At 35.8% G+C, this 12474-nt stretch overlaps 1 protein-coding gene across 2 annotated transcripts in view; it reads left to right on the top strand.

Annotated features, from left to right (window-relative positions):
• GIN1 (gypsy retrotransposon integrase 1) overlaps positions 1-9596 on the top strand; it is a 32541-nt gene extending 22945 nt beyond the window's left edge. For both annotated transcript variants that reach the window (XM_073994002.1, XM_045394077.3), the window contains exons 6-8: positions 77-253; positions 736-1021; positions 9242-9596. In XM_073994002.1, the coding sequence (XP_073850103.1) occupies positions 77-253; positions 736-1021; positions 9242-9516 (738 nt within the window). In that variant the 3' untranslated portion in view covers positions 9517-9596. The remainder of the gene's footprint in view (positions 1-76; positions 254-735; positions 1022-9241) is intronic.
• The last annotated feature ends 2878 nt before the right edge of the window (positions 9597-12474 follow it).

The following is a 12474-nucleotide window of genomic DNA, read 5'->3' as shown; positions in this document are numbered from 1 at the left end:
TACTTCTGAGTTATGACTATTTATTGGCCAGATAAATGTTTTATTATAAAATTGACATTTATTTTCTTTAAAATAGGAACCTACTAAAAATACACCATATTTTCAAATGTTTAGTCGAAATCCTTATATGCCTGAGACTTCAGATAGTCTTCATGATGTGGATGGTGATAATACAAGTATGTTTGCCAAAATTCTAGATGCAATTAAAGAAGCTGATGAAATAATGGAGAATAAGACAACTTCACTGGGCCAGGTGATTCTATTCAATAGAAAAACTATAATCTAAAACTTTATAAAGTTATATTTATTTTTTAAATTTCAGCATATACATGTGTGCATGTACACAGATACGCATACATACTTGCCATAATTTTTTATCCATCAGATTTTTATTGTCTTGATTAAATAGTTTACTAGCTATGACATGCTGAGAGGCAATAATGAGAAAGCTATGGATTTTGGAATCAAGTAGAGCCGGATTCAAATCTTTAGTCTTAACTGCTTTTGAGTTGTTTGACTTTGGCAAATTCCTTAACCTATCTTAGTTTACCTTCTATATAAAGTAGGGGTTAATAATACTGACTTGGAAATGTTGTTTTAAGAATTAAATATAATTCATGCCTACCTTTTAGTAGCATTTCAAGTAACCATTTTGTTGTAATATTCTCATTGTCTACATTTACCTTCAAGATATTATAGCTCTTCCATCTCTTCTTTTTCTTTTTACACTTGTAGATGGAGAACAACAATTTGGATGAACTAAATAAAAGCAAGATCATTGTTAAAAAGAAACCCAAACAATTAAATCCATTTCATTTAAAAGTGGGTCATGAAGTTTTAAGACAAAGGAAAAATTGGTGGAAGGATGGTCGTTTTCAATCTGAATGGGTTGGTCCTTGTGTCATAGACTATATTACAGAAAGTGGATGTGCTGTCCTGAGAGACAATACTGGGGTTAGACTGAAAAGACCTATCAAAATGTCCCACCTTAAGCCCTACATAAGAGAATCCAGTGAACAAGGTAAATATTTGTCACTTCTCTACATTTTTATTGCTTTGGGTAAGGAGAAAAGTTAAAAATAACAGAAACCTTTCTCCCCTCTTTTGTTATGTTTTCTTTTCCCTTCTTCATAAAATTTGTTAGCTATCCCAGGTAGTCTGTTTTATTACAGTGTCTCTTCTGGAACTGTCAGGCCTGTGAGAATTTTTTTTTTTTTTTTTTTTTGAGACGGCGTTTCCCCCTTTTTGCCCAAGCTGGAGTGCAGTGGTGCGATCTCGGCTCACTGCACCCTCCGCTTCCCAGGTTCAAGCAGTTCTCCTGCCTCAGCCTCTGAGTAGCCGGGATTACAGATGCGTGCCACCACGCCCGGCTAATTTTTTGTATTTTTAGTAGAAACAGTATTTCACCATGTTAGCCAGGCTGGTCTTCAACTCCTGATCTCAGGTGATGCACCCGCCTCGACCTCCTGAAGTGGTTGGATTACAGGTAGGAACCAGGGCGCCCAGGCATTTTTATTTTTTATTTCTAGTATATTTTTCATAGTTTATGTGGGAGATACTGAACTTGTTTTCTTCTGAAGGAAAGATAACAGCTTAACATCTCTATTTTTGCTTTCTCAATTTTTTTTTTTTTTTATTATTTTATTTTTTTGAGACAGAGTCTCACTCTGTCCCCCAGGCTGGAGTGTGGTCGTGTAATCTCAGCTCTCTGCAACCTCTGCTTCCTGGGTTCAAGCAATTCTCATGCGTCAGCCTCCCGAGTAGCTGGGATTATAGGCACATGCCACCATACCCAGCTAATTTTTTGTATTTTTGGTAGAGATGAGGTTTCACCATGTTGGCCAGGCTGGTTTTTAACTCTTGGCCTCAAGTGGTTTGCCTGCCTCAGCCTCCCAAAGTGCTGGGATTGCGTGCATGTGCCATTGCACCTGGCCTCACAAATATTGTTAGTCACTTCGTGCCTCTTTTTGGTGTGAAAAACAGCACCTACGATCATTAATGCCAGAAGCAAACATACTGTCCAGAATCCAGTTGTGAGATAAATATTTGGGTACTTTAAAAATGCCATTAATTTTTAATATTGCTTTGTAGTTAGTTAGGTCATGGTTGGGGGCCAGGTGTGGGTGTGGAGTGGGGTTTCCTCAGAATGCTGTAAGGTGCTGTAAGAAGAGGTGATAGCACTCTGTAAACAAGTTATACTTGCCCCTAAATTTGACTGGTTCTGAACAGTCAAGATATCCTGTTCTCTGTAACTCTTTCTTTCATAGCCTAGTTAAGTGATGTTTTTGCCATGGCTTTTAGATTATGTTCCCTGCTTTTATCAAGGCTTTTATTTTGTCCTAATGCATCTGCTTCCTAGAGCTTCTCTGAAGTGGATAACTGAGAGGGAGTTAATGGGTAACTTAGCCAGATGAAGCATTAATGTTATTTGGATATAAGTAACATTTAATGGAAAATATATTTATAACAATATAAACAAGTTGTATGACAGGCTTTAGCAAATATTAATAACAAAAAAAGTAACAACAACAAATAACCTACACTTACCCTATGCCTTTTCTTAAGATGTAAAACCCTTGTGGGCTGCTTAGTAATGATAGCTCAACTCTGCTTCTAATCTGGGGTACAACTCTCATGTTAAAACCTCTTAGTACCTTCCCTTCTTGTGACAGACCCAGTTGTTTAGTCAGTAAACTTACCTTAAACTATGTTCTAATCCTGAAAACTCACAAGTGCTTTCGTCTCTTTGTTAGAAGATAAAAGCTTGCATTGTTTGTGCCTCTTCTCAGTTCTGAGCTACCTTTAATGATCTCTCTCTTCTGCAAGTTAAGTAGGGAAAAAAAGGTTATACAAGTACATGTTGTTCTGTCTTCTTTAGCATGATTTTCCCCTTAATATTTGACATTCATGATTTGCTCACTTCTAATTTGTTAACCTTCTTTAATACAAAATTTACATTTAAAATTTTGCTAAACCAGGATCCATCAACATTTTGTAATTTGTTTTTAAGAAAAGAGTTTCTCAGAAAAGAAGTCAAATATTGTGCTTCTTCTGAACATTTCAGAACTCAGTGTTTCAGAACTCATCTTCTCTGTTTGAGAACAGTCTCTAAACAGAGGCAGTATAATATTTGCCTCATACTTGAATTCTTTGCACAAGTTTCTTCCAGTAATATAAGGATAAGTAATATTGCAATATGACTACTGGTGTATGCATAAGGAACTTAAGACTAATAAATGAATCTGTTTTAGTTTTTGTTAACCAAAGGAACTACTGATCCGGTCATCCTAGAATCTGGTTCTTACTACTTGATCCTTTTTTTACATTTTTCTCATTTGTAGAAATTCAAAGTAAGTGTGATTTCTACCATCTTTTCCCTCTATATTACATATTTTCTTGAAAATCTTTTCCATGATTTTCTTGAAAATGACCTCACAAATTGATTTTAAAGAGTCCTTGAGCTGAATTAAAGCAAACAAAATGATTTTGAATAATCATTGAAATTTTTATTTGACATAAGTTTCGGTATGCTATAGCCAAAAGAACTATAAATTTATTTGTCCACATTTGTCATTGCTGCTCTTTGCTAGGCTTGAAATTTCATAGCTGTATTAAAGACTGTCTAAAGTAGATATACTTCTGTTGCCAACTTCTTATCCATTCTTATCTAGAACTAAATGTGGAGTGAGCACATTCAGTACTAGTTATATAATATTTGTCATTGCTATTTTAAGCAGGCCTGTTTGTTTTTTTGTGTAGTTCATTGCCAAGTGCTTTCTCAGACTATTTGGACAAGAAATCTTAAAATACCGTAGTGTCTTTTTGTAATCATAATGCTCCTCTTTGAAAGGAAAATTAATCTGACAGATTTTGCATAGTTTTGAATTTATTTTTTTTGTGATATATTTGGGTCTGCCTCACCCAAGATTTTAGCCTGATTTCCCTTCACAGTTGAAAGCCCCATTTGTGAAATGATTTTCATTATTGTATAAGTTTCTTCTTGTTGCCGTAACAAATTACTACAGATTTAATGGCTTTAAAACAACACACGTTTATTATCTTACAGTTCTGAAGGTTAGAAGTTCAACATAGAGCTTACTGGGCTAAAATCAAGGTATTGGCAGTGTTGTGTTCCTATCTGGACGCTCTAGAAAAGAATCCATTTTCTTGTCTTTTCCAGCTTCTAGAGGTTACCTTCATTTCTTGGCTTGTGGTCCCTCTATCTTCAAAGCCAACAATAGTGGATTGAGTTTTTCTTACATCACCTTACTCCAATCTCCTCTTCTGCCTCCCTCTTCTGTATTTGAGGACCCTTGACCTTTGGCCTGCCCAAAAAGTCCAGGATTATCACCCTATTTTAAGGTCATCTGATTAGCAACCTTAATTCCATCGCTACCTAAATTCTCCTTCGCCATGTAAGGTTATATATTCACAGGATCCAAGGAGTAGTATGTTGACATCTTTAGGGGTCTATTATACTGCCTACTACAATTATGATCTGCATTCATGAAACAAAGCAAAGCACAGTCTCTATAGTATCAAGTCCATGATCTTGACGTTATTATTAATATAGTTTATGCAGAGAGCCTTTCTTTGGCCTCTTAGTTAATATCATTTTTTCTTTCTTTCTCTCTTTTTTTTTTTTTTTTTTGAGACAGGTTCTTACATGGTTGCCCGTGCTGGAGTGCAGTTGCACAATAATAGCTCACTGTAGCCTTGACTTCCTGGGCTTAAGCAATCTTCCCACATCAGCCTACCAAGTAGCTTGGAATACATGTATGCATCACCATGCCTGGCTGATTTTTTTATTTTTTATAGAGACAGGATCTTACTATGTTGCCCAGGTTGGCCTCAAACTTCTGGGCTCAAGCAGTCCTCCCACCTAGACCTCCCAGAGTGTTGGAATTACAGGTGTGAGCCATTGTGCCCAGTCCAGTTATATAATTTCTAAACCAACAGTTATTCAGTTCTCTATTGACAGTATTAGTTATTATAATGACAGTGATGTAGTATCAAGTTATAGTTATTATTTTGTCTTGAGAAAGGATATACTAGTATGGCAGCACATTCTAATAGTTTGAGGATTATCAGACCATATATAGGAGTAGTTTAGTCACTTTAAAATAAGAAAAGTAGTCTGAAACCTTTATCTTTTTTTTCTGATTGAAGAAATAAATTAATCCAAATCAGACTTTTTTGAAGCTGTAATTTTTATTTATTTTTCTCCTTAGGGAAATTTAAAAATTGATTTTTTTAATCTATTATTTTTACTCCTTAAAACAACATTAAGGCTGGGCGCAGTGGCTCATGCCTGTAACCCCAGCATTTTGAGAGGCCGAGGTGGGATTGCCTGAGCTCAGGAGTTTGAGACCAGCCTGGGCAATATACTAAAACCCCGTCCGTACAAAAAAATACAAAAATTAGCTGGGCATGGTGATACGCACCTTTAATCTTAGCTACTTAGGGGGCTGAGGCAGAGGATCACTTGAGCCTGGGAGATTGAGCTGCAGTGAGCCAAGATTGCACCACCACTGCACTCCAGCCTGAGTGACAAAGTGAGACCCCATCTTTTTTTTTTTTTTTTTTTGAGATGGAGTTCAACTCTTGTTGCCCAGGCTGGAGTGCAGTGGTGCGATCTTGGCTCACTGCAACCTCTGCCTCCTGGGTTCAAGTGATTCTCTTGCCTCGGCCTCCCAAAGTGCTGGGATTATAGGCATGAGCCACCACGCCTGGCTGAGGCCCCCTCTCTTAAAAAAAAAAACCCTACAATAAAAATGAGTATCAAAACTGCTGATTAACACCTTCCTGAAATATCTTGAAAATATTTTAATTTCAAAGAAACTAAAGACTTACTCATTCAGTCTTGTCAAAACTGTGATGATGCTTTCATCAAACAGATGTCATAATCATAATTAATAGAATGAGAAAAAAATACTTAGTGAAATGTATTATGTTATGTAACTGACTGGAAAAGATCTTTAATGTGATATGTTTGTTTACTCCCCACCTCTGTGTTTTGAGGGCAAAAAGTTTAATCATGTTCTTTTCTATATCCCTAACTCAGGATTGTTTTAGATTAGTGCTGTCCAATAGATTAATAATAATACAAGAGCTATGTAATTTAAAATTTTCTAGTAGCCACATTTTGAAAGGTACAGAAATAAGTGAAAATAACCTTAATAATATATTTTATATAACCCAGTATCCAAAATATTATTTGTTCAACATGTAAGGCCCCAAGAGTCTCTTTTCTGATTATCTTTATTGAAATTAAAGAGCATTTCTCTTAGCTCCACTAGATTTAGACCATAGTAGGAGTTGAAACACATTTAACCTTGCAAATGAATGAGAATTTTTTTTCTAAACAAGCAGGCCTTTGACATATTCAGAGTAGTTTTCTATTGTGTATAAAGTGATTTATGTAGAATTTGCTGAGTGTAGTCCTTGTTCTCTACAGTTTTACTACAATAAGTTACTTTAAAGATTAATTTTTTTACAAGAAAAAGTGTGTGTGTGTGTGTGTGTCTTATTTTACTTACATACAAAAGTTCTCCTCTTAAAATCAAGTGAGGTTGGTAATGTCCAATTGTTTCTAACCAGTGTAACTAGGAGGTACTCAAGTTCAAGGTCTCTGAATCCATTTCAGCAAATTAAAATGATAATTTCTAAGAGCTTTACATCTAGGCATATTTTTTCCCTATTGACATATGTTTACTAGACATATTTTTCTAAAATAGTCCTACTTCATCTGTATGGAAAAACTTTTACAGACAGAAAACCTCCCAGTTAATCCTCTGAAAGAGTCTTTAGACATTTCTTAAATGCCTATGGTATCTGCCATCACTGATAACTTTGCAGGAGTGTACAGGCCTTGAACCTATGGAATTCTCCATGACTTAGTAGAAAATTTCATCAGCAACACTTTTACCCTACCTAACCTTTTAAAGTTCTCTTATAAACCACTTCTTAGCCTTTTCTAGTATTAACAGTAGGGTAGTTGCAAACTTTGATGTTAAACCTCTAGCAACATACTCTGAAAGTGTTTCGAGTTTATTGATCATGTTTTCTTCCCTCTTGCTGTTATTGGGTATAACACATCTCATGTGTTGTTTTGTTGTTGTTGAGAAAGAGTCTTGCTCTGTCACCTAGGCTGGAGTGCAGTGGTGCAATCTCACCTTACTGCCATCTCCACCTCCTGGGTTGAAGCGATTCACCTAAGCCTCTCAAGTAACTGGGATTACAGGCACATGCCACCATGCCTGTTTTTGTATTTTTAGTAGAGACGGGGTTTCGCCGTGTTAGTCAGGTTGGTCTCGAACTCCTGACCTCAAGTGATCTGCCCACATCGGCTTCCCAAAGTGCTGGGATTACAAGCATGAGCCACTGCCCAGCCGCATGATTTTTTTTTTTTTTTTTTGTCTTTCAGAATTATGGGCAGAATAAATGACCATACGAGCCCAAGCCCACTTATGCCATCTTTTGGTAGAGAGAATAGCTTTGTGTGATCTATTAAAGTTTGTAAATTGAAAGTTGTTAAATGCATGAACTTCTGGGATTGAAATAGGTTCAGTGAGCTATTTGTAATAATGTTATGAGGATGAGTAGAGTTGGACTGATTTTTCAAAATATACTGGCAAATTCATCTGTTCTGAGACACTTAATATACTAGTAAATTCATCTGTTCTGAGACATTGGTCTCTAATCTAAACAAGCATTTAATCTTCCTTTCGCTTTTTTTATCTTAAAATTTGAGGGCTCCTTAACCCATTAACATCTTCAGGAGACCAACCTAGGCAACACAGTTAGCCAGGCATGGCGCCATGTGCCTATAGTCTCAGCTACTCGGGAGGCTGAGGTGAGAAGGATCACTTGAGCCCAGAAGGTCAACGATGCAGTGAGCTGTGATCATGCCATTGCACTCCAGCCTCGGTGACAGAGCAAGACTATGAATGAATGAATGAATGATAAGTAAATAAAGATAAATATATCTATATCTATATTCTGATGTTTTGGGGGAACATTTAGAAAGAGAAGGCAGGGGTCCAGGAAGTTAATCAGCTTTGGTAAAAGAGTTTCTTATAGTAATGGATTGAAATATCAGATAGGGAGGAATCCTTTTATACATATTAGTCTGTATATAGAAGATTTGCCATCAGTTTAACATTCATTTTAAACATTTTTTTCTTGATGGTGATGATACATTTGCTCAACGTACAATAAAAGACTGACAAGGAAGACTCCCCGTCAGCACTTCAGTATGGCTTAGGTAGACCTTAAAAGTTCCTAAGAGTTTTGGTGTCAAATTAGATTTAAATAAGCTAAGCTTTTTACGCTACTCCATTGCAACCTACTTTCTTACACATTGTCACATAAGCCTGAGTTGGCATGTTGTTTTTAACTTCATACTGTAACAATTTGATATTATTTTTCCAATATGGGTTTTATAAAGATTAGAAAATTATGTCAACTTGTAAATGCAAGGATTTAATAATTATATTTGTTAAAATAATTTTATGACCCTATTAATTCACCCAGAAATGCTTTACAGAAGCATATTAAAGATAACATTATCAAAAATAGTTTTATAATTTTTTTTTTTTTTTTTTTTGAGATAGGGTCTTAGTCTGTCACCCATGCTGGAGTGCAGTGGTGCCATCATGGCTCACTGCAACCTCAATCTCCCAGGCTCAAGTGATCCTTCCACCTCAGCCTCCTAAGTAGCTAGGACCACAGACACCCTCAACCACACCTTGCTAATTTTTTTGTATTTTTTGTAGAGACGAGTTTTTTTTTTTTTCCGCCGTGTTAGCCAGGCTGATCTCGAACTCCTGGGTTTAAGCAATCCACTGGCTTTGGCTTTGGAATGCTGAGATTACAGGCGTCAGGCACTGTGCACAGCCTTATAATTTTATTTTTAATCTATACCATAATTTTCACTCCTATCCTGTGTTCCTCATACATACATATCTACCAAAGACAGGTCGAGGGAATAGAAAAATGGCTGTTTTAAAATCCTTGACCTTTCCTGCTTTTTTTATGTATGAACTGTCAAATGTATATGTCATTTTTTTTTCTTCTTTGACATTCATATTTATTTAGTAGACCGTAGAACTCCCTAGAAGTTAATCTTGATAGTTAATTTTTATTACTTGGGATTTTATTCCTCACTTAAAATTGTTTAATTAAAAAATATGCTTAATTATAATTCTAAAAGTCAAATGTATGATTTTTCTTGTTTCAGAAAGTCTTTATCTCTTACAAGGATCAGTAGTGGCAGATCATGACTACATTGGATTACCTGAAATTCCGGTTGGAGCATATCAAGCAAATATTCTGGTGGAAGATGCAACTATTGGTATAGTTGATAATGAATTACTGACATCAAGCAAGGATCGTGAACTATTAGAATATAGAAATACGAAAATCTCTCCATTGATAGACGATCATAGTACTCTTGAAAAGCAGACTTTCAGTCTGTTGGACTCTTCAAACCAGGTTCTTGAATACTTAAGTTAGTAAATACCAAAATTTATTTAAAGTGCTTGTTTAGAATGTATAAATTCTTAATGATATTCATTAAAAAAGGTTGTATAGAAGAAGTATCTTGACACATTCTTAATGACTAATTTCTGAAGGTTTATTTTATAGTTATTATCTAAAATTGTGCCACATTTGAATATCAGTATACATATGTATGAAGGCAAAGGAACATGTAATATATAGAATTCACTTCTTCTTCTAAAAAGAGAACAGGCAAAGCACCCCTACTTCTTAGGAAATAAATTCCAGCCCAAATCTCTCAAACCTTTGTATGGTTTTGGTACCGTTTCTCAGTTTTAAATTTTCTGAAATTCTCTACCTTTTAAACAGTAAGTTTGAACTACCTTGAGTGGAATTTATAAATATTGAATCAACTGTAACAATGAATGAAATGAAGCTGCTTTCTGTTTCATTAGAACTTCTAAAAACAAGATTGTATGAAAAAATATCGGATTATTTAATGAGCTTTCACAGGATATTGGTAATTTCAAGTTATCTAATTGGTTAGATAGGGTCAGGATTAGGGTCTGAAACTACGTATTGGTTGGGAAGCATTTGTTTATTTTCATACTATATATTAAAGATAAAACCATCAGCCAGGCATGGTGACCCACACCTGTAATCCCAGCACTTTGGGAAGCCAAGGCAGGATAATCACTTGACCCCAGGAGTTTGAGACCAGCCTGGGCAACACAGGGATTCCCCATCTCTTCAAAAAATGTTTAAAAATTAGCTGGGTGTGGTGGCACATGCCTGCGGTCCCAGCTACTCAGGAGGCTGAAGTAGGAGCATTGCTTGACCCCAGGAGGTCGAGGCTGCAGTGAGCCGTGCTCATGCCACTGCTCTCCAGCCTGGGTGACAAGGCAAGACCTGTCTCAACAACAACAAAAAAAGTGTCCATTAAGAATTTTTTTCTGCAATCAAAAAACATGAAATAACCAGTGTCAAGATTTTAAACTGTAATTTCTATGATATTCATAAATATAGAATAAATATTGTTCAATAAATACTTATTCTAAAGCACTGTGAAAAGAACTGTGGGAAGTAAAAGATGAGTCAAATGTGTACCTCATTCTTATAAAGGACTTACTGTCTGGTAAGTAATAAACTATGTAAGCCATGTACAACACAAGTTAAGGCATGCTAAATTGCAGAAGGCAGGTGTAGATAATGTACTTAGGGAGGCAAAAAAGAGAGAAGTTGTTTTTACATAGGAAATTTGTGTTTATCCTTATGGAAGAAGGATCATTTAAGCTTGTTAAGAATGTTTAGGATTTGGTAAATGGATACAAAAGAATTAGGGGAGAAGTAATACACAGAAATGGAAAAGTATTTTAATGGTTCATAAAAGGGCAGGGCTTCTTGTTGTCTACACTTCCTCGGATATAAAGTAAAGAAGCAAGATGAGGGATAAAGCTGAAAAGGTAAGTGGGAAGCCTTATGGAGACCTTTTAATACTTTTAAGGATTGATATGTGTCCCTCCCAAAACTTGTGTTGAAGTCTTAACCTCCAAGACTTCAAAATGTGATCTTATTTGGAAATGAGGTTGTTGCAGGTGTAGTTAGTTAAGATGAGATCATATTTCAATAGGGTGGGTTCTAATACAGTATTACTGGTGTTCTGATAAAAGACGGAAATTTGAACACAGACTCAAGGAGAATGCCATGTGAAGATAAAGGCAGAGTTTAATATGATGCTTCTGTAAGCCAAGAAATGGCAAAGATTGCCAGAAAACCACCAGAAATTAGGGGAGAGGCATTGAATACATTTTTCCTCATTCCTCAGAAGACCAACCCTGTCAATACCTTATCTCAGGCTTTTGCCTCCAGAACTGTGAGACAATAAAATTCTGTTATTTCAGGCATCCAGTTTGTGGGACTTTGTTACAGTAGCTCTAGCAATAATACAAATGCCTGGCTAAATTATTTCTTTTCTGAGAGCAAAAACTTTGTATAGGAAAGTGTCATAATCAGAACTGTGTTTTTGGAAGTTTAATCTGGCAACTAGTAAAGAATAGGTTAGAAGAGGAGAAAACAAGGCATGGAGATTAGTTGAGAGGACTTTGCAGTGATGATGAATATTAAAAACCTAAACTAGGCCTGTAGCATTGGTAATGAATACAGTCTGTCTTAAGATCATTACAGAATATCTCACATATTTTATTTCACAACCATACTAAACAGTGATGTGATATCAAAAATGGAGACCTGGGATATTCTGATTACTCATTTAAGAAGAAAGATTTTGTTTAATATAGGCGAAAGGAAAAGTGTTTAGTGTAGGGTGTGAATCTAGGACCTCATCTTATACCACAGACCAAATAAACTTCAAACAGAATTCCAGGAAGAAAAAAAAAATTTTTTTTAAAGTATAATTGTTTCAAACAGTGCTACCTATCCTGCTTTCCTCAGTAGAACAAAGTTTAGAAGAGAGTCATATTAGAACATCTTTTTGATAAATATAAGTGGCTGTCTTTTTCTTAGCTCAAATGAAGTAACTTCTTTTTAATGATTATCTAACTCAAAATCAGCCTCTTTTCCCCCCATTTCAAGAAGGTGATTCGTATTGAGTCATTTTAAAATAACCAACTCTAAACATTTTTTTTTTTTTTAATTTTTGCTTCTCCTAAGTAGTGTCTCATTAAACAGACTTTTATCCTATGTTTACTAGTCATGTTAGGCTAGATTATTCTGTGTCTGCAAACCACTGCCAAGATCTTAGTAACTTAACAAAGCTTCATTTCTTGGACTCCCCCACGTATTTCTCTTTGTTCATCAAGGGCTTGTCTGCATTTTCATCACCACTTCTGGATGTGGGGCCATGGTTCCCCATCTCTGGAATAACAGGTCACCATGACAAGGGAAGGAAAACATGATGAACTGAGCATTAGATCTTAACAGTTGCTGCAAAGTTATGCACATCTTTCCTACAAA

Source organism: Macaca fascicularis, chromosome 6 (assembly GCF_037993035.2).
Source record: "Macaca fascicularis isolate 582-1 chromosome 6, T2T-MFA8v1.1".
NCBI classification, from domain to species: Eukaryota; Metazoa; Chordata; class Mammalia; order Primates; family Cercopithecidae; genus Macaca; species Macaca fascicularis.
Note: the sequence above shows the minus strand (reverse complement) of the source record. Positions and strands in the feature narration are given on the sequence as shown.